We start from the raw sequence: 24184 nt of genomic DNA, 5'->3' as shown, positions 1-24184 counted from the left end.
AACACTCAGCTTTCTGACATTCCCAGGAGTGGAATTTGTTGAATCTAGTTTAATTAGCAGCGATTTTGACTAAAATAGAAAGACAATGCTCATTTTAAGAATAAACAATGTCATTTTGAGAAGAAAAGCCAGAATCAGGCTGGATATTAAATTGGATGTTGGAAAGAATGATTTTTCTTGGTATTTAATTATTGTCCTTTCTAATGGAACAATGCTTGTTTTCTTCCATATGCATAATGATGGATGGGTCAACTATTCTTGTGAATAAAAAAGTGCATTTATAAGACACATCAAAGTTGCTTGGAAGCATAGTGTGGCAGAAATTAACAAATGCTCCTAAAATGAAATCTGTATCTGTAGGCTTTTATAGCACAGATTAACTGTACAATTAACTAATGTGTAAATGTTTATAGCTTGGTCTGGGAAAACAATAATGTCATTAAACAAAATGGCAGAATCTTGAAGTGCTGCTCTACATTATAAATGAGTAGAATGTTGGAACACTGGAAGAATTTTGATGAGAACGGACCCTAACACTAACCCTAATCCTAACCTGTGTAGGCCTAAAATAAATAACTATAGCCACCCTGAGATGCAAAATGATGTAAAGGCTTACTCTGTAAACCTGTAACAGTGAAATCCCCAAAAAGAGGGTTGCCACTATTATGTATAATGCATGAATAATGTGTAACTTTCTCTCCTGTCTGTTGGAATACTCTGTCTAATTCCCAGGGTTATTGGATGTAAATGAACTATGGTACTAAATAGTGTGGTAAGACTATGGGATTTGGGGCATTCGATTAAAGTCTACTTAATAACGAGTCTGAAATTGAAATAAGGGTCGCCCTAGGACCCTACAATAATAAAACACTATCCATCCATTATCCAACCCACTATCCTAACTACTGGGTCACAGGGGTCTGCTGGAGCCAATCCCAGCCAACACAGGGCGCAAGGCAGGAAACAAACTCCGGGCAGGGCGCCAGTCCATCGCAGGGTGCACACACACACCCACACACCAAGCACACACTAGGGACAATTTAGGATCGCCAATGCACCTAACCTGCAAGTCTTTGGACTGTGGGAGGAAACCAGAGCACCCAGAAGAAACCCATGCAGACACAGGGAGAACATGCAAACTCCACGCAGGGAGGACCCGGGAGGCAAACCCAGATCTCCTTACTGCGAGGCAACAGCGTTACCACTGCATCACTGTGCCACCCATAAAACACTATCAGTCTTTAATTTTGTAATAATGAGTATTCGAGCAACGTTTAAAATCTTTTTACACAACTAAAGCCATTTTCTGTTTTTTAATTGTGGTGTTCAAGAGTCTGCTATGCTACATTAACACATGCAATTTAGATATCATAGAACTGCCCTAACTTTATTCATGTGCGAGTCTAGTTGGCTTTAAATTTGTTAAATGCTACACTTAAAAATCATATTTTTTTAGAAACAGGAAAGTACAGTCATTTTATCTTACTGTGGTGAATTTCGGAGCAATTGCCTTTTACAGACTGTAGTAGAAAATCCCACTCTTGATTACCAATGTCCTGATATTAGTCTCAGAGTGATATTTGCAGAAGGAAGCAAAGTATTTTAATGAGTCCTAAAACCGAAAGGATTCTCTTATCTAGAGTACAGTGCCCTCCCTCCATAATGTTTGGGATAAATACACAATTTTCCTTGATTTACCCCTCTGGTCCACAATTTAAAATATCAAATCAAACAATTCAAATGTGATTAAAGTGCATGTTGTAAACTTACTTTAAGGGTATTTGCATACATTTCATTCACAGCATGTGGAAATGACAACACTTTTTCTTCATGGTCCCCCCATTTCAGGTCACCATAACGTGTGGGGTATCCCAGGTGTTTGTGATTCCTCAGGTGGGTTTCATTGCTTCATAAGATACCTCTTATTTCTTGTTTCTACTCTTTGAAGCCTGTAATTGTCATTGCTGAACACGAGGACAAGAGCTGTGCCAGTGAAAGTCAAAGAAGTCATTGAGAAGCTGAATAACAAGAATAAAATCATTAGAGACATCAGCAAAACCTTAGGATGACCAAAATCAACTCTCTGGAATATCTTTAAGAAGACAAAACACACTGGTGAGCTCAGTAATCACTAAGGGACTGATAAGCCAAGGAAGACCTCCACTGCTGATGACAGAAGAATCCTCACTATGGTAAAGAAAAAGCCCCAAACACCTATCTGAAAGATCAGACACAGTCTTCAGGGGCAGATGTGGATGTGTCAGAGATGACAATCAGCAGAAGACTTCACAAACAGATATACAGAAGACGCACGGCAAGATGCAAACCACTAGTTAGCAACAAAAATAGGATGACCAGATTACAGTTTGAGAAAAAGGACTTAAAAGAGCCTGCAGAATTCTGGAAAAAGGTCTTGTGGACAGACAAGACAAAGATGAACCTGCATCAGGGTGATGGCAAGAGGAAAGTGTGGAGTCCAAAAGGAACTTCCCAAGATTCAAAGTGTACCATTTCATCTGTTAAATATAGTGCTGGGGTGTTATGGCTTGGGCATGTGTGGCTGCTACAGATACTGGCACACTCTCTTCATTGATTATGGAACTGCTGATGGCAGTGACACAATGAATTCTGAGGTATAGAGAAACATCTGATTTGCTCGAGTTCCAGTAAAGGCCTCCAAACTCATTGGCTGGCACGTCATCCTACAACAAGATAAAGATCCCAAACACACTGCTAAAACAACACAGGGTAATTTTTGAGTGTACAAGCCAGTCACCCAATTTTAATCCAACTGAGCAGGCCTTCTATATGCTGAAGAGAATACTTAAGGGGACAAGCCCCCAAAACAAGCAGTAGCTGAAGATGGCTGCATTAGAGGCTGGGTAGAGCATCACCAGAGAAGACCCTCAGCACCTGGTGATGTCTATGAATCGCAGACTTCAAGCAGTCATTGCATGCAAGGAATATGTGACAAAGTCCTAAATACGACTGTCATTGCAGTGTCCCAGACATTATGGTGCCCTGAAATGAGGGGTTTGGGAGCATGTAAGAAAAGTGTCATTTCTACACGGTGTGACCAAAATGTATGGAAACACCCTTAAATGAAAGTCTGCAATGTGTATTTTAATCGCTTCTAAAAAGTTTATTTTTTATAGCACTTCTCATTTATTTGTAAATTTCAAAGGTTAAATGCAATTAGTAAAAATATTAATACTAATCTAGGCTGGCACTCTGCCCGGGGTTTGTTTCCTGCCTTGCGCCCTGTGTTGGCTGGGATTGGCTCCAGCAGACCCCCGTGACCCTGTAGTTAGGATATAGCAGGTTGGATAATGGATGGATGGATGGATGGATTAATATTAATTACATAGCATACACTTTAAGATATAAATTAGTTTAAACTCACGGTAACAAAGCAATTCCAATCAGATTAACATACATGGATTCTAACAATACACAGTATGTCTGTTAATAATGTAACTGTGCTATTACCAGTTGGAGGAGAGAAAATTCAGTTTGCATTTGTTTCGAGAAAATAAACATCTAAAAGGTCCACGGTCAGTTACAATGAAAAGCCACCATAGAAATCCATTATGGGGTCAGGTAGGGTATCTCTCCCACTGTCTGCCTTTAAAAAGTACCTTTTTCTTTTCCAACTTTCAACTCTGTCTTTCTCAGCCCTGCTATTTTTTAATTCCAATTAGACATTTGCTTGCCACATCCTTCCTTTCAGTTCCACATTCCATGAGCCTCTGGTATTGAAAAGCATTTAGTTCTAATTTTTCAGTTAAGAATAATTGGTTGGCTCTATAATTGCAACAGGGTCACCAGGCTGAAGCTCCGTCTTGTGTATCCTGGTATCCCTGCACCACTGACCTTGATGAGATGGCTAGTCTTCTAAGGCGCGTCTCTGCCAACTGTGTCATCAGAAGGACAGAATGCTTCTGCCATTGCAGGTTACACTCTGCTCTCAAGAGCACTTCTCAGCTTCATCCCTTTTCTTCATAATTTTGTGCAACCTATGCTTCATTTGTTCACATGCATGCCTTTCACATGCATACTAGGAAAATAGGTAACATGAAATGCTGTATGTCCTCTGTGTGTGTGTGCGTGTGTGTGCGTGTGTTTGTGTGTGTGTGTGCGGGGTCCCCATTAAACTAGCACACTCTGCAGCTCCTTTTTGCTGCTGATGCTGACAGGACCTTACTTTACATTAAGAGGAATGATTGAATATTTTGCCATTCTGGGTATAGTCTTAGTTGGTACATTTTGCTGTCATTTCATTCTCACAGAGCAACAACCCTGGTAAATTCAAAATATCAACTAAATTAAATTCTTAGGTGATATGTAAAGCAAAGCATAAACATTTTCCAAGATAAGTAGCAAAAAGATTTACCATGATTAAATGTGTTGTACTGAAAGTTACTTTATGTCATTACTCTTTATTTTAATAATGATGATGATTATTTAATCTGATAAATGTTCTAAAAATATTACATCGTTATTTCAAAACAGGCTGTAATAAGAAACAAAAATGCATAGACTATCATTTCTGAATCTGTTACTAAGATTGATTTTTTTTTTAATTCAGAAAATTTTAAAATAATAAATTGACTTTCCAATGAACAGTTAAATTTGGAGATTACTTCCACAAATGTCACAGAATGATTAAAACTAATAAAGAGTATTACAGTTTGGTTCACTTTATATTCCTTTAGAATATGGGAACAGGAAGTGTGTGCAGTTTGGAAAATATTACTTATTAAATATGTAAGAGCTCTAAAACTTTGAAAGAACAAAGTATTCAATACATCGAAACTTTATATAATAATGTTAAAATGTGGTATCTATCTATCTATCTATCTATCTATCTATCTATCTATCTATCTATCTATCTATCTATCTATCTATCTATCTATCTATCTATCTATCTATCAGTATATTAAATGTCTATCTAATCATTACTTAAAATGTGTGTATTTGACTTAATGTGCGGAGTGGGAGGAGTGTACTGAGAGAGTAGTGATGGAGTAAAGTAATAATTAAATGTTTGTTTGTGGTGAAAAGAAAAAATGGTTAATCTTAGCTAATTATTTGAATTAATGTGTGGAGTAGAAGGTATGAACTGGGGGGGTAGTGATGGAATAATGTAGTTAATAACTGGTTATTTCTTTTGAAATTATGGATTATTTATTAACTATATATTTTGATGGCTACTATCTATCTATTTATCAATTATATAGTGCCTTTCATATCTATCTATCTATCTATCTATCTATCTATCTATCTATCTATCTGATATATAGTGCCTTTCATATCTATCTATCTATCTATCTATCTATCTATCTATCTATCTATCTATCTATCATCTATCTATCTATCTATCTATCTGTTATATAGTGCCTTTCATATCTATCTATCTATCTATCTATCTATCTATCTATCTATCTATCTATCTATCTATCTATCTATCTATCTATCTATCTATCTATCTATCTATCTATCTATCTATCTGTTATATAGTGCCTTTCATATCTATCTATCTATCTATCTATCTATCTATCTATCTATCTATCTATCTATCTATCTATCTATCTATCTATCTATCTATCAGTTATATAGTGCCTTTCATATCTATCTATCTATCTATCTATCTATCTATCTATCTATCTATCTATCTATCTATCTATCTATCTATCTGTTATATAGTGCCTTTCATATCTATCTATCTATCTATCTATCTATCTATCTATCTATCTATCTATCTATCTATCTATCTATCAGTTATATAGTGCCTTTCATATCTATCTATCTATCTATCTATCTATCTATCTATCTATCTATCTATCTATCTATCTATCTATCTATCTATCTATCTGTTATATAGTGCCTTTCATATCTATCTATCTATCTATCTATCTATCTATCTATCTATCTATCTATCTATCTATCTATCTATCTATCTATCTATCTATCTATCTATCTATCTATCTATCTATCTATTTTTGTTGTTCAGTGTCAAAAAAAGCCTAATTAAATCCAGGGTGATTCAAACTTAAATAAAAAATCTAATTTCCAACGGGTGGATAATTTTTAAGGGGCTGTGTGTCATTGGTTGGAGTGCCCTTTTTTGAAATGTGTATACTTTACATCCAATATTAGATGGATTTTCTTTAGCTTACTATGTCTCAATTACGGTTTTCTCTGACAATCTACAATCAGTCTCTGGATGGATGTTTAATTTAAATTTAGCCTATGCTTGACCTGGACTTAATGGTTTCATTAAATGTCCACAAAGTGAAAATTTTACCAAAGTGTTTGTATTTAATTCATTTACAGCATTTTCCTTCTTTCTGTTCATTTTTTCTCTAGTGTTCAGTCTCATGTGGTGGAGGAGTTAGAACAAGGAGGATTATCTGTGTGGGAGCTCCCAAAGGGGCCTGTGATACGGCTAAGAAGCCATATTCCAAATCTCTCTGTGGGCTTCAAAGCTGTCCTTTCCATAAAAAGGAGTTGCATTCACAGTACCCAAAGATCAGACGATTGTTTAATCCATCCAAAAAAGTAACTGGTGGTCCTGTGCGGAATATGCCTTTGCCCAAAAGAATAAAGAATGTGACAGTTCCACCAACTTATTCACAGACATTTTGGACAACTGTTTCACCAAGTACACTGGTAACTCTGTCAAGCACAACTTCCATTGTGGAAGAAGACAAGAATAATGACTATTACAATGAACACTTAATCCCAGTAAATAATTCAAAAAAATCTTTATCAAATGACTACAAAACAAGTAAGGAAAATGTAAAAGATGACTTCCTTTTAGGTGAAGAACATGGGAGCACTCCAGATGTTCAAGCTGATCCCATTATTAAAAAAAATATAAGGCTTACTACAGGATATGACTATTTGACTGATGACTCCACACCAGTGTCTGAAGAAATTTCAGAGTTTCCCACAGAAAAGACTAACACTTTTGCAATTAATCCCACGTCAACCGATTCAACTTTGCCTTCAATGAGCAACCGTTCTTCCAGTTTCAAATCTAAAGTGAATCACCCAACGGAGAGACCCGTCCTTAAGGAGAATGACAGCTGGCACTTTTATACGAATACAGAAACACCTAAAACTACACAGTTAGTTCACCCGGACAGTGATCTACCTGTCTTTAGGAAAAATGTTAACCCCTACAATATAACAACAGAATTTCCAAAAGTTGACATCTTCAAATTAAATCTCAAGAAGACTGTAAACCGGGGTTCAAATACTTATACTACAGAAATGCCAGGGAGCTATGGTCCTGATCAAGAAAATTCTTTTAACGCCACACAAGACTATGAATACTTATCTAACAGTCCTCATTCTAACAATGCTGTGCATTGGTTAACAGGGAACTGGAGTCAGGTGAGTGGAAATGCCTTGCCTTTCAGTAAATATAATGATAACACTTTTCTTAAAAGTTGGTTTTATGCTTTCAGCTTTTCCTAATATTTAAATGTATATAGTTAATGCTGCAATGGATTATTTTTAAGTGGGTTTAATATGTGACAGGATTAAGCCAGGGCTCTGCCTGTGGACATTATTTTTCTGGTCTGTTTTGGACACTGATCATGTCCACCATCCATGGTTACTCCACTCAGGTTTAATTTAAATAATTTAGAGTTAAGTTCAGATGTTGGCCCTACTTCATCTTATAAAATTTCAGTTGTGATTTATTAGCAATAAGGTGAGGCTAGCAAAATAAAAAGGAGTTAAAACCATGAAGTATTACACACCCATTACATTTGTTATGCTTTGTAGTTCTGTGTTGAGAGAGGGCTTTGAAATTTATGGTTTAAGATTCATGTTTTCCCGTGTTGATGATTGGGTTATTGCCAGTGACATAGCAAGGCTTTTGAAGTGGGGGACAAGCATTAGTGCCCCCCCTCAAGCAACATCCCCAACTGCCCCATCAGCCCCCTAAATGGAAATCTATATACAGTCACAAACTCCACAAAGAGCCATAGCAAGGTTTGGGGCAGCCACCCGTATATTTGGTTTACTGGCTACAAATTGAGTTTTAAATGATAGCACTGTTGTGCACAAAACCGAGTCCAAAACAGAAATGAGGGAAAAGGTGGAGGCTTTTAAAGGGGAAGACAGGAAGTGAGATCAAAGGGGTCGGGCTCACGAGGGTCTTCAACCATGCCCGGATGTGACATCACAGGGGACGGAGCCGGCAAGGTCTTCTTCCATAGGCTCAGATCCGGAAGTGACATCAAGTGGAATCTCCCGTGAATGGTCTGCAGGAAAGGGAGAAAAAGAGTCAGTGCACTCTTCCACATCCCGGTCTGATTCAGAATTGCCCTTACTCAAGCCCTTTAGCTGCCTCCCATGCACACGTGTGTGACAATACGCACCCACAATACAACACACACAAATTCCAAGGATTTAGCATATGATCCATAAGAGCTGTTATGACATTGTGTCTGATTTTAGAACCTGTGCGGATCGGTGGAGGTGCTTCTTTGAGTGTTAATCCTGAATGAGGGTGCTAAGTTAGCATTGTCAGCACTGGTAAATTGTAGTAGACGACTGCTAGTCTCGTTTTCATCACTTCCATCTCTATCCCTCTTGTTATTATACAATATTTGTCACACTATTGTCTTTATTATTTGTGTTATTTACTATACAGTGGATTCAGAAAGTATTCAGACCCCTTCCCTTCTTGCACATTTTATTATGTCTTAGATTTATTTTAAATTGGCCATTTTTGCCCATCAGTCTACACTCAGTAATCCATAATAACAAAGGTGAAACATATTTTCACTCAGGTTTGCAATTTTCTTTAATCAAAAATTGATTTCTTTTATTCATAAAAGTATTTCAACCCTTAATTCAATCCTTTCTTAGAAGTCCCTTAGGCAGGAATTACTGCTCCGAGTCTGCTGGGGGGAAAGTCTCTACAAATTTTGCACAGCTGGATTTAGACAGTTTATCTCATTCTTCCTGGCAGATCCTATCAAATTCCTTCAGATTGGATAGGAAGCAACTGTAAAATGTGATCTTCAGGTCTGACCTCTCATGTTCTATGGGGTTTAAAGTGTTTAAAGTCTGGGTTTTGGATGGTCCACTCTGTCCCAAAGCCACTCCAGAATTGTTTTAGCTGAATGCTTCTTGTCATTGTTGTGCTATGTAGCAAAAAGTAGGAATTCTGCCAGGCGTTTAGTGACACACTAGACAGCTGATTTAAGAGGGATGCAGAAATCCATCTTCACCCCCAACTTGCATTTCTGAGAAAATTAGTTAACTGCAGCTTGTAGTATTCTTGCTCAGACCTGTACATCATCATATAGCAAAGGTGCAAATCAGAGGTGAACTAACATCTCTGCAGACTCCTTGAGATGCCAAATGGACACTCAGCAACAACAACAACATTTATTTATGTAGCACGTTTTCAAACAAATGATGTAGCTCAAAGTGCTTTACAGGATGAAGAAAGGAAAAAATGAATATTGCCTAATTTTATTTGTATATACCATAAAATAAAAGTAAGGGCCAATGGCCAAGGAGGCCAGAAAACAGCTGGAGAAAAAAAAACAAAATCTGCAGGGGTTCTGAGGCCACAAGACCACCCAGCCCCCTCTAGGCATTCTACCTAACATAAATTATCTCAATTGCTTTCAGGCTCTATGTGGAAGAATTAGACGATGATGGTCATGTGGACCTCTGGCCTTCAATCCATCAATGTAGAGACTGCATGGTGCTTTGATCAGGTTGTGGTGGCACAGATCGGGGTCAGTACGGATTGTGGAGCCACGAAAAACATGATAACTAAATACACCTACAGAATATCAGGGTTACACTAAAATGAAGCTATGAGAAAGCCATGTTAAAGTAATGGTTTTTTAGCAGTTTTTTAAAGTGCTCCACCATATTAGCCTGGCGAATTTCTATCAATAAGCTTTTCCAGATTTTAGATGCGTAAGCACAAACAAAGAGCCATAATTCCACAAGTGCCAACAAAATGAACTGGCACTGATTCTGTAACTAAAAGTGGCTTTAATTCAATCACCAGAGGTTACTGCTTCCTTTAAAAGTAACTGCATACATTCTCTCTCCTGTACTCTCTAAAACCAAAAAAGCTGATGACCTGCTCGCTCCCTCGGAAGCAAAAAGCTGACAATCTCTACTCTTTGTGGACCTGAAAGCTGAAATCCACTCTGCCAAGCCAAGCTCTGTGTCAGTGACTGAACCCAGTCTGAGAAAACTTAAGAAGGATCTATTACTTCAAGAATGGAACTTCACAGCGCAAATTCGTGTAACAGAAAGAGTAATGCTTTTCCTGTGAAGTTGCAGGGGACACTGCAAAGAAACAAAGTGAGAAAAGCACATCGTAAAGCAAAAGAGTGCACTCCATTACAAGAAGAATCCTCCATTTGAACATGGAGCAACAACAACCACCACTCCACACAATATCAGGCTTCATACTTAAAGGCTTGGTATCAGAAAAACTGTTTATTTGTGCCAAGAGAAATTAGAATTCTAAATAACAAATAAACATCCAGCCTCTTCTGTGTTACATGTTTGTCTGTCTTGATCAGCCACAACATTAAAACCACCTGCCTAATATTGTGTAGGTCCACCTAATGTTGACAAAAACAGCTCTGTCCCGTCGAGGCATGGACTCCACAAGACGTCTGAAGGTGTTCTGTGGTATCTGATACCAAGACATTAATAGCAGATCCTTTTAGTCCTGTAAGTTGCGAGGTGAAACCCCCAGTAGATCGGACTTGTTTATTCAGCACTTCTGGGAAATTTTGAGGCCAAATCAATACCTTGAATTCTTTTTCATGTTCCTTAAACCATTCCTGAACAATCTTTTGCAGTGCGGTAACAATCTAACAATCAACCCAGTGGCTGCAGGTTTTCATTCTAACCCTTTTCTTAATTAGTGAGCTGTTTTTGCTCCTAATTAACTTCTTTTGAATTAATTTTAATTGATGTGCTCTTGAAGATTCAGACCCTTTAATTGTTCCTTTTTCCTTAATTAGCAGCCAAACAATAATGAGATACAAAATGAACCAAAACGCAACTAGCAAACTGTGACCATCATAATAATAATAATAATAATACATTTTATTTATATAGCGCCTTTCCTATGCTCAAGGCACTTCACAGAGTTTAAGAAAGAATGGCAGGGTATATATCCATCCATTTTCCAACCCGCTGAATCCGACCACAGGGTCACGGGGGTCTGCTGGAGCCAGTCCCAGCCAACACAGGGCACAAGGCAGGAACCAATCCCGGGCAGGGCGCCAACCCACCGCAGGACACACACAAACACACCCACACACCAAGCACACACTAGGGCCAATTTAGAATCGCCAATCCACCTAACCTGCATGTCTTTGGACTGTGGGAGGAAACTGGAGCACCCGGAGGAAACCCACGCAGACACGGGGAGAACATGCAAACTCCACGCAGGGAAGACCCGGGAAGCGAACCCGGGGCCCCAGGTCTTCCAACTGCGAGGCAGCAGCGCTACCCACTGCGCCACCGTGCCGCCAGCAGGGTATATAGCATTGTACTAAACCAGATAAATAAATAAAGAAGAGTAAGATAGTACATTCAGAGAAAAAGCCTAACAGACAACATAATTGATGGTTTCGCACACACACACACAGGTTACATGAGCATCTTGACAGAGAGGTAAACTGAAAGAAGGGTAATAAAGTCAGGTAGAGCTAAAAGCCTTCCTGAACAGATGGGTTTTGAGTTGTTCTTTAAAAGAATTCATGGAGTCAGCTGATCTAATTAATTTCGGTAGGTCATTCCAGACTCTGGGCTCTATACAGCCCCTGTTACCCATGGAGTGTAGATTAGTGAGGGGCACAACAAGATTGCCAGAATCAGAGGACCTTAGTGGGCAGACAGGCACATAGTGAAGGAGATGGTCACTGATGTAGTTTGACGCAAGGTTGTTTAAGGCTTTGTAGGTTATTAGTAGAATTTTATATTCAATTCTGTAAGACACAGGGAGCCAGTGAAGGCGAAGCAGGATGGGTGTGATGTGCTCACTGTTGTTGGTTCTTGTAAGGACTCTTGCAGCCGAGTTTTGAATAAGCTGGATCTGTGATATAAGATTAGAAGGGGCACCTGCTGCAATTTCATTTTAAAGAGTTCTGCTCCATCCAGGTTTTAATTTCACTGAGGCAAGTTGTGAGCTGAGAAAGCTCTGATGCAGTTCCACTTTTAACATTGAAATAGAGTTGAGTATCATCTGCATAAAAATGATAACCCAGTCCAAAGCTACAAATAATATGACCAAGGGGATCATATAAATACAGAAGAGAAGAGGGCTGAGGACAGAGCCCTGAGGAACTCCTTGTGTGATTGGCGCTGAGCTGGATCTGCTGTTGCCAAGACTCACAAACTCTTGCCTATCAATCAGATAGGACTTGAACCACTGGAGGGCAGTGCCAGAGATACCCAGCATGTTCTCCATTCTGGACAGTAGAATGTCATGTCTGATAGTGTCAAATGGCACTGAGGTCTAAAAGAATTAATATGCTGGTTTGTCCAGAGTCTGCTGCCATAAGCAAATCATTGGTTACCCGTAGCAGAGCAGTTTCACAGCTGTGCTACGCCCTGAAACCAGACTGAAACAGTTCCATCAAATTATTAGAGATTAAGCAATTGGTGAGCTGGGAGGCTACAACACGCTCAAGAACTTTTGACAGAAAAGGTAAGTGGGAAATAGGCCGAAAATTGTTAAGACTGTCAGCATCAAGACCAGACTTTTTTAACATTGGGGTTACAGAAGCGATTTTAAAAGTGGCTGGCACAAACCTAGTGTCGAAGGATGTATTGATTATTATCGCAACAGTCGTGATTATGGCATGAAGGCAGGATTTAAGAAGTGTGCTTTGATTAGGTGCTGGTGGTGGTGCAGATCGTGTGCATTCATTTACACGAACAGTACCTTGAAGGAGACTAAAGTTTCAGTAAGCAAAAGGTACTTAGTTGGTATTCTGTTGGCTCACTCATTTCATATTTCATTTCTGTTTGGGTGCCATTGAAGGAAAGAAATGAAGCAATTCAGAGGAACAATGAAGAAATTCCAGGGGACAAATCTTAAAAAAACAAGTCAATTAAAATGAACGCAAAAGAAGTTAATTAGCAGCAAAAACAGGTCACTAATCAAGAAAAGGGTTAGAATAAAAACCCTCCAGGACCGGAGTTGGGAACCCCTGGTTTAGAGTTTACCGGCTCTGTTTAGAGTTACCACCTGGTTTGTCTGGCCTGCCAACTCTTGGAAGAGTCCTTGTGATCCCAGTCTTCTTCCATTTCACAATTATTGAAGCCACAGTGCTTCTGGGAATACTCAAAGCTTTAGAACTGGTTTTATCCCTTGTTCCACACCACAGTCGCAGTACTCTACAGAGAGTTCCTTAGACTTACTGGCTTAGTTTTTGTCCTTACATGCAGTGTGAACTGTGAGATGTTACATACACAGGTGTGTACCTTTCTAAATGACGTCCAATTAATTCAGTTTTCCACAGGAGTTCCCCAGTCTTGTTCTAGATGCACCTCAGGAATAATTAAAGCAAACAGGATGCACCTGACCACAATTTGGAGTGTCACAGCAAGAGGTCTGAATACTAATATAAAGGAAAGATTTCAGCTTTTGATTTTTAATAGAATAATATTTTACTTTTATCCACCCATCCATTTTCTATGTTTATTATAATGGCAAGAACAGCCAGAGCCTATCCCCAGAAGTGACAGGCACTACAAATGAACCAGCTTAGCAGAGAGTCGTGCATTTACGCTCGGTAACATTGGAATAATTTTCTGCTTACCATTTACTTATTTGGCTGAGGCCTTTATCCAAGGTGACTTACAACATTTATGATACAGTCAGTCAGTCATTCTCCAACCCGCTATATCCTCACAGGGTTACGGAGGTCTGCTGGGGCCAATCCCAGCCAGCACAGGGCACAAGGCAGGAACAAATCCCAGGCAGGGCATCAGCCCACCGCAGGGCACACACACACCCACCCACACAACAAGCACACACTAGAGACAGTTTAGGATCACCAAGGCACCTAACCTGCATGTCTTTGGACTGTGGGAGGAAACCGGAGAGCCTGGAGGAAACCCACACAGACACGGGGAGAACATGCAAACTCCACGCAGGGAGGACCCGGGATTCGAACCCAGGTCTCCTTACTACCACTGCTGCACCGTGCCGCTATGATACAATTATTTATTATTATTTATATATTTATTTTTTTATAAATCACTTTAAAAACAACATCAAGGCTGACCAAAGTGCTGTGCAATAAAACCCAACATATCAGATACACAATAACCAAAGGGTAAAAGAAACAGAAACACATAAGAGCTGAAGAAATTCGTCATAAAAAGTGCACAGATAGTCAACATATCATACTGGGTTAAAGGCCAGGGAGTAAAAGTGTGTTTTTAAATAGGATTTAAAGACAGCAAGTGAAGGAGCCTGTCTAACGTGCAACGACCGATCATTCCAGAGTTTTGGAGCTGCAACTGAAAAAGCCTGATCACCTTGTGTCTTAGGAACACGTAAAAGCATTTGGTCTGCTGACCTGAGAGAGAATTGATTACACAATTTATTAAATTTCTTTTGCTTTTCCAATTGAAGCCTGGGCACGTCAAGGGATTTGCTCATGGTCTCACATTGGCAGTAGCGGGATTTGAACCAACAGCCTTAGGGTTTAAAGTCCAAATCCTTAACCACTACATCACACTGCCTGCTTACCATTAATTGTATAAATGGCCTATAAAAAGTATTCACTCCCTTGTAAGTTTTCTCATTTTAGTGTTATACAACATTTAATCTCAGTGGATTTCATTTGCCATTTTTGACACTGATCAACCAAAAAAGACTCTTTAATGTTAAAGTGAAAACAGATCTCTGCAAAGCAATCTAAATTAAATACAAACGTAAAAAACAAAATGATTGGGTTGTAAAAGGCGCTTTATAGCGCCCGACCCGGCACAGACTCAGGCAGAGGCACGTACTTAAATAAAGACTCTCTTTATTATTTCTTCAGCCGTGGGGCACGCCTTCCCCGTGTTCCACAGGCCCAACACAGTCCCAAAAGCACTTCTTGAATATATCACAATTAACACACTCTCTCTCTCTATCCACCTCAGCACCACCACCACTCCTCCTCCTCAGGCTTAGTCCTCCTCCTCCTCCTGACTCTGGCTTTCTCGAGTGGTGGTGGCTGGCCTTTTTTATGCCCCACCCGGAAGCGTTCCAGGTGCTTGATTACCTTCCGGGTGAGGCTGACGAGTCGACTAGCTGGGCTGGAAAGTCCATGCAGCTCCCCCTGGCGGCCATCCAAGCCCCCAACCAGGCTGTGGAGGACTCCATCTCCCATGGAGCCCTGCGCCAGGTTGGGGAATCATCGTCCACCAGGGAGGCTGCCACCAAGCATCCCGGGGGAGGTATTGAGCTGCCCATGGTGGCTCCCCCGGAACAGATGCAGCAGGGGCGTCCCAGCCGGGCATGGGACCCGGCTGTCCTTCACAGGGTGCATACTGTAAGTGTTCAGCCATGACTGCCTTCAGTCTGCCTACTGGTCTCCAGCAACTTTGCAAATCTAGAACGCTGCATTTTGTCCCATTTCTTCTTCTTTGCAAAGCTGCTCAATCTCTTTCAGGTTGCATGAGGATCATGAGTGAGCAACCATTTATTCAATTCCAGCTGCAAATTCTCAACTAGACTGAGATTTGTGCCCGTATTTGTCAAGCATCTCAGAGTAGGAAAGCATCTCTTAGGAGTAGAAATAAAAGCCTTTTATCAATTTTCCTAATATAGGAAGTGCCTTATAATTTCAGCAGGAATTAGAAGAGCTTGTGAACAGTCCTAACTCGCTAGGAACTGCCATAAGATGGTGTTCAGGGAGACCTTGGTAGGCACATCCCCAGAATGAACTCGCAAAGTGTCTGGGAGAGATGGAGTGACACTTGTAACGAATCTTTTTCATTCCATGATTGCTCCATCTAGGCAGAGGAACCATACGATATCAACCAAAATGGAAGTGTTGGTAATGTCACCTATAAAATGCAGCTTTCAAATAGTGATAATTTGGGTGTGTCAAAATGAGCCATTTCTCAAAATTTGCTCCAAACTTTAAACTGTCTTACAGGATTTTAGGTAATACACAGATTTATACATTTCCCAACCACTCCACATGTAGTAATACTAAGGCAAGTGGCAGTCATGCCAGTCGGCATGCACATAAAGATCATTGCCTCAAGTCTGGATGAGCACACACATGTGAATCACAAGCAGTATCCCAGTATCAACCCATAGGTGTTGTAGTGAGCAGCATGTTTCTCTGAAGGATGGGTAATTGACAGTAAATTGTCGCACAGGTACGCTGAGCTCTGCCTTCCATAAACCCATGGAATATTTTCGGTGCATTTTTCAAGTCCCAGAAGGTTCAAGAAGGCAGGCAAAGACTCTTGGGGCATTAGATAAGAAGATAAAAGTGTCAGACAAATAATAAGTAATAATAATTGTCCTGTTTAAAAAATAAAAAAAAATCTTCTCCCAAGGCTTTCCCCCAGGACTTCTCTGTATTTTGTTGCATTCATTTTACCCTCACAAGCCTTCCAGGGTCTGCTGAAGAGAAGCGTCTCCGATTTGTTTCATTAGGAATGGTGAGTTTTTGGTAATGGTCATTGTTCGAACTCTGCCTCTTCAGATATAGCCATCCATTTTAGCAATTTCCTCTTCCCATTGCTTATTAAACTGTCCATTCTTACAGTCAAAACGTCTTGCTGGGGGAAATGCAGTGGTAAAGCTATTCGTTGGCCTGATTTAGGGACACTAGCCTAGTCATGTTGGAGTTTTGGGTTCCCAACATGCATGTCAATTTATCATTATTTTTACTAATCCATTGCCTACTACACAAATATTATCAGTCATTAACATTATAGCCTTAAATCTTGTTCACAGATCCCTAGCAGGTGCAAGAAAGTTACAACCACACTGTTGTTGCTGATGGATAACATTGGACAACAGAATAGGCCGATATGACCAATTTACTTTTTGTTAGACCCTTATTTCGTATCTTATCATTGTTTTATTTTTTTTTTAACCTTCTACATTTTTTACTTATTTTAAAATTTCTCTTTCTTACCCTAGCAACTCGACGGACACACAGATATACAGACACTTGCCCTTTTATTAAGGTAGATAAGCTGATTCCTGTCCATCCGGCAGTTACTCTCTGTTGGACGTAATCAGTATTAACATTAATGTCTGCAGTGTACCATCTATTGGAATGTATTTTGTAATGCATGTAGTAATAAAGTGCATTGCATTTTGTTCCAACAGGTGGTGCATCGCAAACAGTAGCACTGCTTTTTCAAATCCCATACCATATGGCATAAAAAAGAGACATAGCAACCAGATGGACACATGGATATGCAGACACACACACACACACACACACACAGGCACTTGTGTTTTTATTAAGGTGGATAAGCTGATTTCTGTCTGTCTGGCATTTATTCTCTGTTGGGCGTATTTAGGGTTATATTCTATTGGAATGTATTTCGTAGTAATAAAATGCATTGTGTTTTTTTCCATCAGTTGGTGCATCACAAATATTAGCACTGCTTTTCAGATCCCACACCAAACAGTAAAAACCGAATGGACAGGTACACAGACCCCCACACAGAACCTGTCTTTTTATGTCTTCTTCTTCTTTCAGCTGCTCCAGTTAGGGGTCGCCACAGCAGATCATCTTCTTCCATATCTTTCTGTCCTCTGCATTTTGTTCTGTTACACCTTTCACCTGCATGTCCTCTCTCACCACATCCATAAACCTTCTCTTAGGCCTTCCTCTTTTCCTCTCCCCTGGCAGCTCTATCCTTAGCATCCTTCTTCCAATATACCCGGCATCTCTTCTCTGCACATGTCCAAACCAATGCAATCTCGCCTCTCTGACTTTGTCTCCCAACCGTCCAACTTGAGCTGATCCCCTAATGTCCTCATTTCAAATCCTATCCTTCCTTGTCACGACTAGTGCAAATCTTCACATCTTTAACTCTTCTACCTCCAGCTCCGTCTCCTGCTTTCTGGTCAGTGCCACCGTCTCCAACCCCTATAACATAACTGGTCTCACTGCCGTCCTGTAGAACCTTCCCTTTCACTCTTGCTCGTACCTGTCTGTCACAAATCACTCCTGACACTCTTCTCCACCCATTCCACCCTGCCTGCACTCTCTGTTTCACCTCTCTTCCACAATCCCCATTACGCTGTTACTCATCCTCCTTCGCCAACTCTACTCCTTGCATCCTCACCATTCCACTGACCTCCTTCTCATTTACACACATGTATTCTGTCTTGTTCCTACTGACCTTCATTCCTCTCCTCTCTAAAGCATATCTCCACCTCTCCAGGGTCTCCTCAACCTGCTCCCTGGGGGGATTTTAATGTAATATATTGTAAGGGTATAAACTGGTTTGATATTTGTTGCTTTATTTTAACTGTGGTCATTGTGTCTTTGCTAAAACTTTAATTATATAGTATATGCCACATTACCTCAAAGAAAATTAAATCCCATTGCTGTTCAATTTAAACTAATACAATTAACTATGTAATCTTTTTATGCTTGTGATTTTATTTTTGTTGCTGTATTGCTCAAATATGTTGAATCTCCTGAATCAGGTATAAAATTTGAAGATACTGAATTTCCAGATACATTTTCATATATTTTACAATAAGAAGTGCATTGCTAGAAGCCATAAAAAAGACTTTTTTTCATAATAAAACATGATTTTACTAAAATCCATAGATGATACTCATCTTCTTTAATCATACTGTAAAAGTGAAAATGCTTTAGGATTATAAATGGAGCAGCCAGATTGCTTTAAAGAAAAGATGTGAATAACAACTGCTGCTCTAGTTAAGGCAATCAACTGCTGAACAGACAGGGGCCATGATCAGGACTTGTCAGCTTACACAGAGTGCTTACAATTAGTTATAATTACATGCGGTAAATTAGGATGATCTTTCCAGCTGCTGCTAAGGGGTGTAAATGTTTTTTGTTTTCTTGTAAATAGTCATTTATAATAGAATGCATACTCTAATGACTTGAACTATTTAATATGACTGCATAGGCTTATGTTTACATATAAAATGAAGCAAAGTTATATTGATTTCAATCTCTTCTTCTTTTTCCTACATACTCGGGCTTCTCAGTCTCCAATCTGGAATCTCACAGTGGTTTGTAATTTTAATTTTTGTTTATTCATGCAGCTTTTTGGTTGTGAAGAAAGCTAAAAGCTTCAGGGTGTGCCTGAATTTTGAAAGAAGGTCTCGGAGTTGTACTTTTTATCACCACATTTTATACACAAGAGAGTTCTTTGTTCTTTTCTAAAGGTTAATGTAATAATCCTTGATGCTTGCCTACAGAATAGTCAATGGGTCAGTACTTCTGCATATAGAGATGTATCTCCTAATTGCCAACCTCCATCCAAACTGCCAACTCCCTCAAAGTGTTTAAGAAGCGTTTGAAAACTTACTGCTCTGTGAATATCTGTCAATTTGTTAATGAATGTTTTTGTGCTCTGTGAATATCTGTCATATTGTCGATTTTAAATTTTTTGTTATGTTAACTTTATGTGTTATCCAGTCATTGAAATACTGACTGAAGTTGTCCATGTTACTGCCTAGGGAGATAAGTTACATCATGCTTATTAACTCAGAAACAGAAATGATTCACTCTGTATTAATATTCTAATGTAAGAATCATTCACGCCTTAGAATGCTGTTGACTAAACCAGGGGAACAATTCAATTATCATTTTGGATTTGTGGGCACAACAAGCTGGACTTTCTCTATGCGATTGTCAATGCCTTTAAATGGGAAGCTGCAGTATAAATGAGCAAATCCAACCACGCCCTCCTCCTGCCTACAAGCTTGTGATTAGAAGCATTATCTCTCTTCTTTAAGCCAGAAGTTCTGTGTGTTCGGGATGGTTGTTGTTTGTCTGTTTTTAGGTTTCTAAAAAACGGGACAACACGCCGAAGAACGTCCCGAAGTGCAATATCCACATCTGTGGAAGACAGCCTATCAGTTTCCAGGGCAAACGCGGGCTCCCAGCGCTGTAGCAGCTCGCCGCGAAACTAAATCCGAAAAGATTGCAGTCATGCTATAAGCGCAGAACATTATAAATGCAAGGAACAGTATTACTTGGCCATTAACCTGGCCATAACCCTGCCTGACTGCTGTGTCTGTGTATAGCAGAGTGGTAGATCCCGCTACAATATATAACCATGCTGTTCTTATGTCAAGCTGAATAAAGCTGGGTTTGCTAAAGTACTGAGACTCAGCCTCGTGTTTTGGGGTGCAAGACAGGAACTCACTCATCACAATCTATATATATCAAAGCCAAATACCGCTGACTCACTCATCACGAAATCTCCCGAACCCTGAGGACTTGAAATTTTGAATATAGGTTACCCTTGGCCCATAGGTGCTTGCTAAGAAACAGTTTTAAAAATTTTGTGGTCCAAGGACGAAATTTCATATAGTTTTTTAGACCCGTGTGTATTTATGTCCACTTTCATGAGAGAACTAGTTAATGGATTTAGATCAGGTTTTTTTCTATAATTTGTTGATTTTGCGACTTTCTCATCATGCTAAGTATCATAGATGGCTTGCGGTAATAATTTATTAGCGCTAATCCGAGAGAGACTCATCAGGCTGCAGGGAGGTGGGCGATGCCCTCCTCACTCACGCATCTGCCTCTCAGCGTAACCTTAACTCCGCTTAGTTAGCAAACGAGAGAACTAATTAACGGATTTAGATCTTTTTTTTTTCTATAATTTGCTTGAACATTCCGTTGATTTTACGACTTCTCTCATTGCGCTAAGAATCATAGTTCACTTGCAGGAGCGATATATTTGTACTTATCCGAGACAGAGGCTGTGGGCCGAGTGGAGGGGAAGAGTGACGTCAGGAGTAGAGAGCTGGACGGGGCCCTCCTCACACTCCATTTTCATTATTACATGGGCGAAGCCGTGGGGGATGGCTAGTATATATACAGTATATATATATATATATATATATATATATATATATATATATATATATATATACTGTATATATATATATATATATATATATTGTAATAAAACAAAAAAGACATGATGAAGGTTTCGGGGGGGGGGGGTTCCACCCTGTATAGTGTCTGGAACGCTACAAAATAGAAAATTGCTTGATATCAAAAGAGTAGTCTCTCGGGGCTGTGTCAAAAACATGACTGCTGTAGCAAATGACTGGTGAGCTTATATAGTAGGAAGGAAGGAAGAGGCAGAATGTCAATATGAGGAGGGAAAGAGACGTCATCCAGGGGTGTGGATTGATGGCGGAAGGGGTTGAGACTGGCTTTACTTGTTCCTGCAAGGAAGGAGAAAAAGGTATTACTACATAAGACTAGCACTTTTCTACACTAACCAGACCCTACTGCTTACCTCCATGCACACACGTGTGACTATAGATAGATAGACAGATAGAGAGAGAGAGAGAGAGTGTGAGTGAGTGAGTGAGTGAGTGAGTGAGTGAGTGAGTGAGTGAGTGAGTGAGTGAGTGAGAGAGAGAGAGAGAGAGAGAGAGAGAGAGAGAGAGAGAGAGAGAGTGTGAGAATGGCGCTAAATTGCGCGCGACCCGACACAGATTCACACTGGTGGCACAGGTAAAATAAAACAAGTATTTATTTTCTTCAGCTGGAGGGCACGTCTTCCTCATAATCCCCCCAGCCACAACACAGTCCCAAGCACAGCACTCAAAAGTAGCACAAGCAAATCACTTTCTCTTCCTCTACCACGCCTCCCTGGCAACCTCGTCCTCTTCCTCCCGATTCTGGACCCTGAGTGGTGGTCGCTGGCTCCCTTCCTTGGGTACGGAAGTGCTCCAGGTGCTTGATTGCCGACATCCGGCTGCACTTCCGGGTGGGGCGAAACCAATGCCCAAAAGGGGCCAACAGCTCCTGCTGCAGCACCCCCTGGCAGCGCCTGTGGAACCCAACAGGGATGTACAGCACTCCAACCCCCCATGAAGGTGATCCCAGAAAAGAAGACGGGTAAGAGTGTGCTTGTTTCTCATTAAAATACTGTTTAAGACGGAATTTCTGAAAGGCAGCTGTGTTTGTTTGCCATAGGTTTTCTGTTTAGCAGAGAGACTGCTCGCAGTTAAGAGCGTAAGAGCACACAGCTGGCGGCGCTATGCGGGAGGCAAAATGGAACAGGGGAACTACTGAACTGCACATGAGTGATGTCCACCACCGTTATAAGCAACTAACCAGTGGTGACAACAGTTGAAATATATAGCATGGCGGACAAATGAACAGTCGTTGCCCTTTCCCAGCAGGGACACCTTCTTAATGGAAAGACTGAGGGAGAGACCATGCACCGGGCATTATCTACCATAAAATAAAACACTGAGGTCTATGACCAGTCCCTCTGAGCAATCTGATTAATTAGTTGGGCTTTGGTGTGATTAGTCAGTTTGGCTTTATTGTTACAACAAAAGAGGAAGTGTGAGTGTGAGACGCATGAGGAGGAATAAAGGCATATGAGACACCCTGAGAGAGTTGCCTTCAAAGATGGCCAGTATGAAACCAGACAGGAGGTGACAAAGGTACCTCGAAAATAAGTATAAAGAAAGACATTTTTGATTAGCATAAGTAAATTATGTCTTGATTGGGTGTATTGTGAATTTCCAATTGGGATTAATAAAGTATCTATCTATCTATCTATCTATCTATCTATCTATCTATCTATCTATCTATCTATCTATCTATCTATCTATCTATCTATCTATCTATCTATCTATCTATCTATCTATTGCAATTCTATCATTTTTTCTATAGCAAAGTACGGAAGCCGAGAGAGGACGTGTAATATCGTTATTTCTTTAAATTGTCTCCTCGAGATAACAGACTAATTTTTGCGTGATGTTGAGAAAATGAATATTTGCTTTCTTGAGATAACAGAATAATTTTTTCGCAATCTCGAAAAACAAAACTTAACCTTAGCTCCTGGCATCAGGCTCACTTAGATTGCAACGCCTATACAGCTGAAGCCTTGTTAACCGTCTTCTTAAATGGTGGACACAAACGTTATTATTTTCTAAACTAAGGCATAAACATATTTCACCCTGCATCAGCCCTTGATTGAAGAATAATGTGACGTGCTGATCAATACAGTTCTGCTCTTCTGCAATTTCAAACAGGATGTGGTTTCAATAAGCTAAACATTAAATGTTAGATACAATTATTTCATAATTTTGAGAAAACAAGATCTTTTGTTTTATCGATATCTCGATAAAATTAGTCTGTTATCTCAGGGAAACAATTTTAAAAATTGCTTCCGCAGCAAAGTGATCTTACATCACACTTTCAGCACTTTAAACAAAGGGCAAAATATTTGCATTGTAATAGGCGGTAATGTCTGTGTACTAAGAGATTTCCAAATATGCATTGTGACACAAGTGTAAACTGAATTACTCTGTGTTCATCTGTTCCCAGTGCTCAACAACCTGTGGACTTGGAGCCATTTGGAGAAAAGTTGAGTGCAGTACTGGCAAAGAAACCGACTGTAAAAATATCAAACGGCCTGATCCTGCCAGAAGATGTCATCTTCAGTTATGCACAATCTGGAAGAATGAGAACTGGAGCAAGGTAAGCAATTTCAATTTCAAAACAATCTACACAGTCTTCCAAATTTTGCCTATGTATCAAGTTAAAGGTAGTGGGGAAGCTAAAAATTCAACAGTGCGGTAATGTCCTATGCATTGAAGGGCATAGATAGATAGATAGATAGATAGATAGATAGATAGATAGATAGATAGATAGATAGATAGATAGATAGATAGATAGATAGATAGATAGATAGATAGATAGATAGATAGATAGATAGATAGATAGATAGTGATGAGCAAAACAGGTAAATTTTGATTTGCATACAGGTACAAAAAACTGTTGCTGCTATATTATGTCTTTCTTATAGCATGGTAACCAGCAACTGCACATCGTATTCCAGATATGGTTGCACTCATGCATTATGTTATCTAAGCAGAACATCCCACAATTTTAATTCAAGAGTGTTTACAACCCCTGTGGTGGGCTGACACCCT

At 39.8% G+C, this 24184-nt stretch overlaps 1 protein-coding gene across 1 annotated transcript in view; it reads left to right on the top strand.

Annotated features, from left to right (window-relative positions):
* adamts12 (ADAM metallopeptidase with thrombospondin type 1 motif, 12) overlaps positions 1-24184 on the top strand; it is a 381209-nt gene that overhangs the window by 205798 nt on the left and 151227 nt on the right. The window contains exons 16-17 of the mRNA XM_051928108.1: positions 6370-7401; positions 23577-23729. Of these exons, the coding sequence (XP_051784068.1) occupies positions 6370-7401; positions 23577-23729 (1185 nt within the window). The remainder of the gene's footprint in view (positions 1-6369; positions 7402-23576; positions 23730-24184) is intronic.

This window comes from Erpetoichthys calabaricus, chromosome 5 (genome assembly GCF_900747795.2).
Source record: "Erpetoichthys calabaricus chromosome 5, fErpCal1.3, whole genome shotgun sequence".
Taxonomy (NCBI): domain Eukaryota; kingdom Metazoa; phylum Chordata; class Cladistia; order Polypteriformes; family Polypteridae; genus Erpetoichthys; species Erpetoichthys calabaricus.
This window is presented reverse-complemented; position numbering and strand designations above follow the sequence as displayed.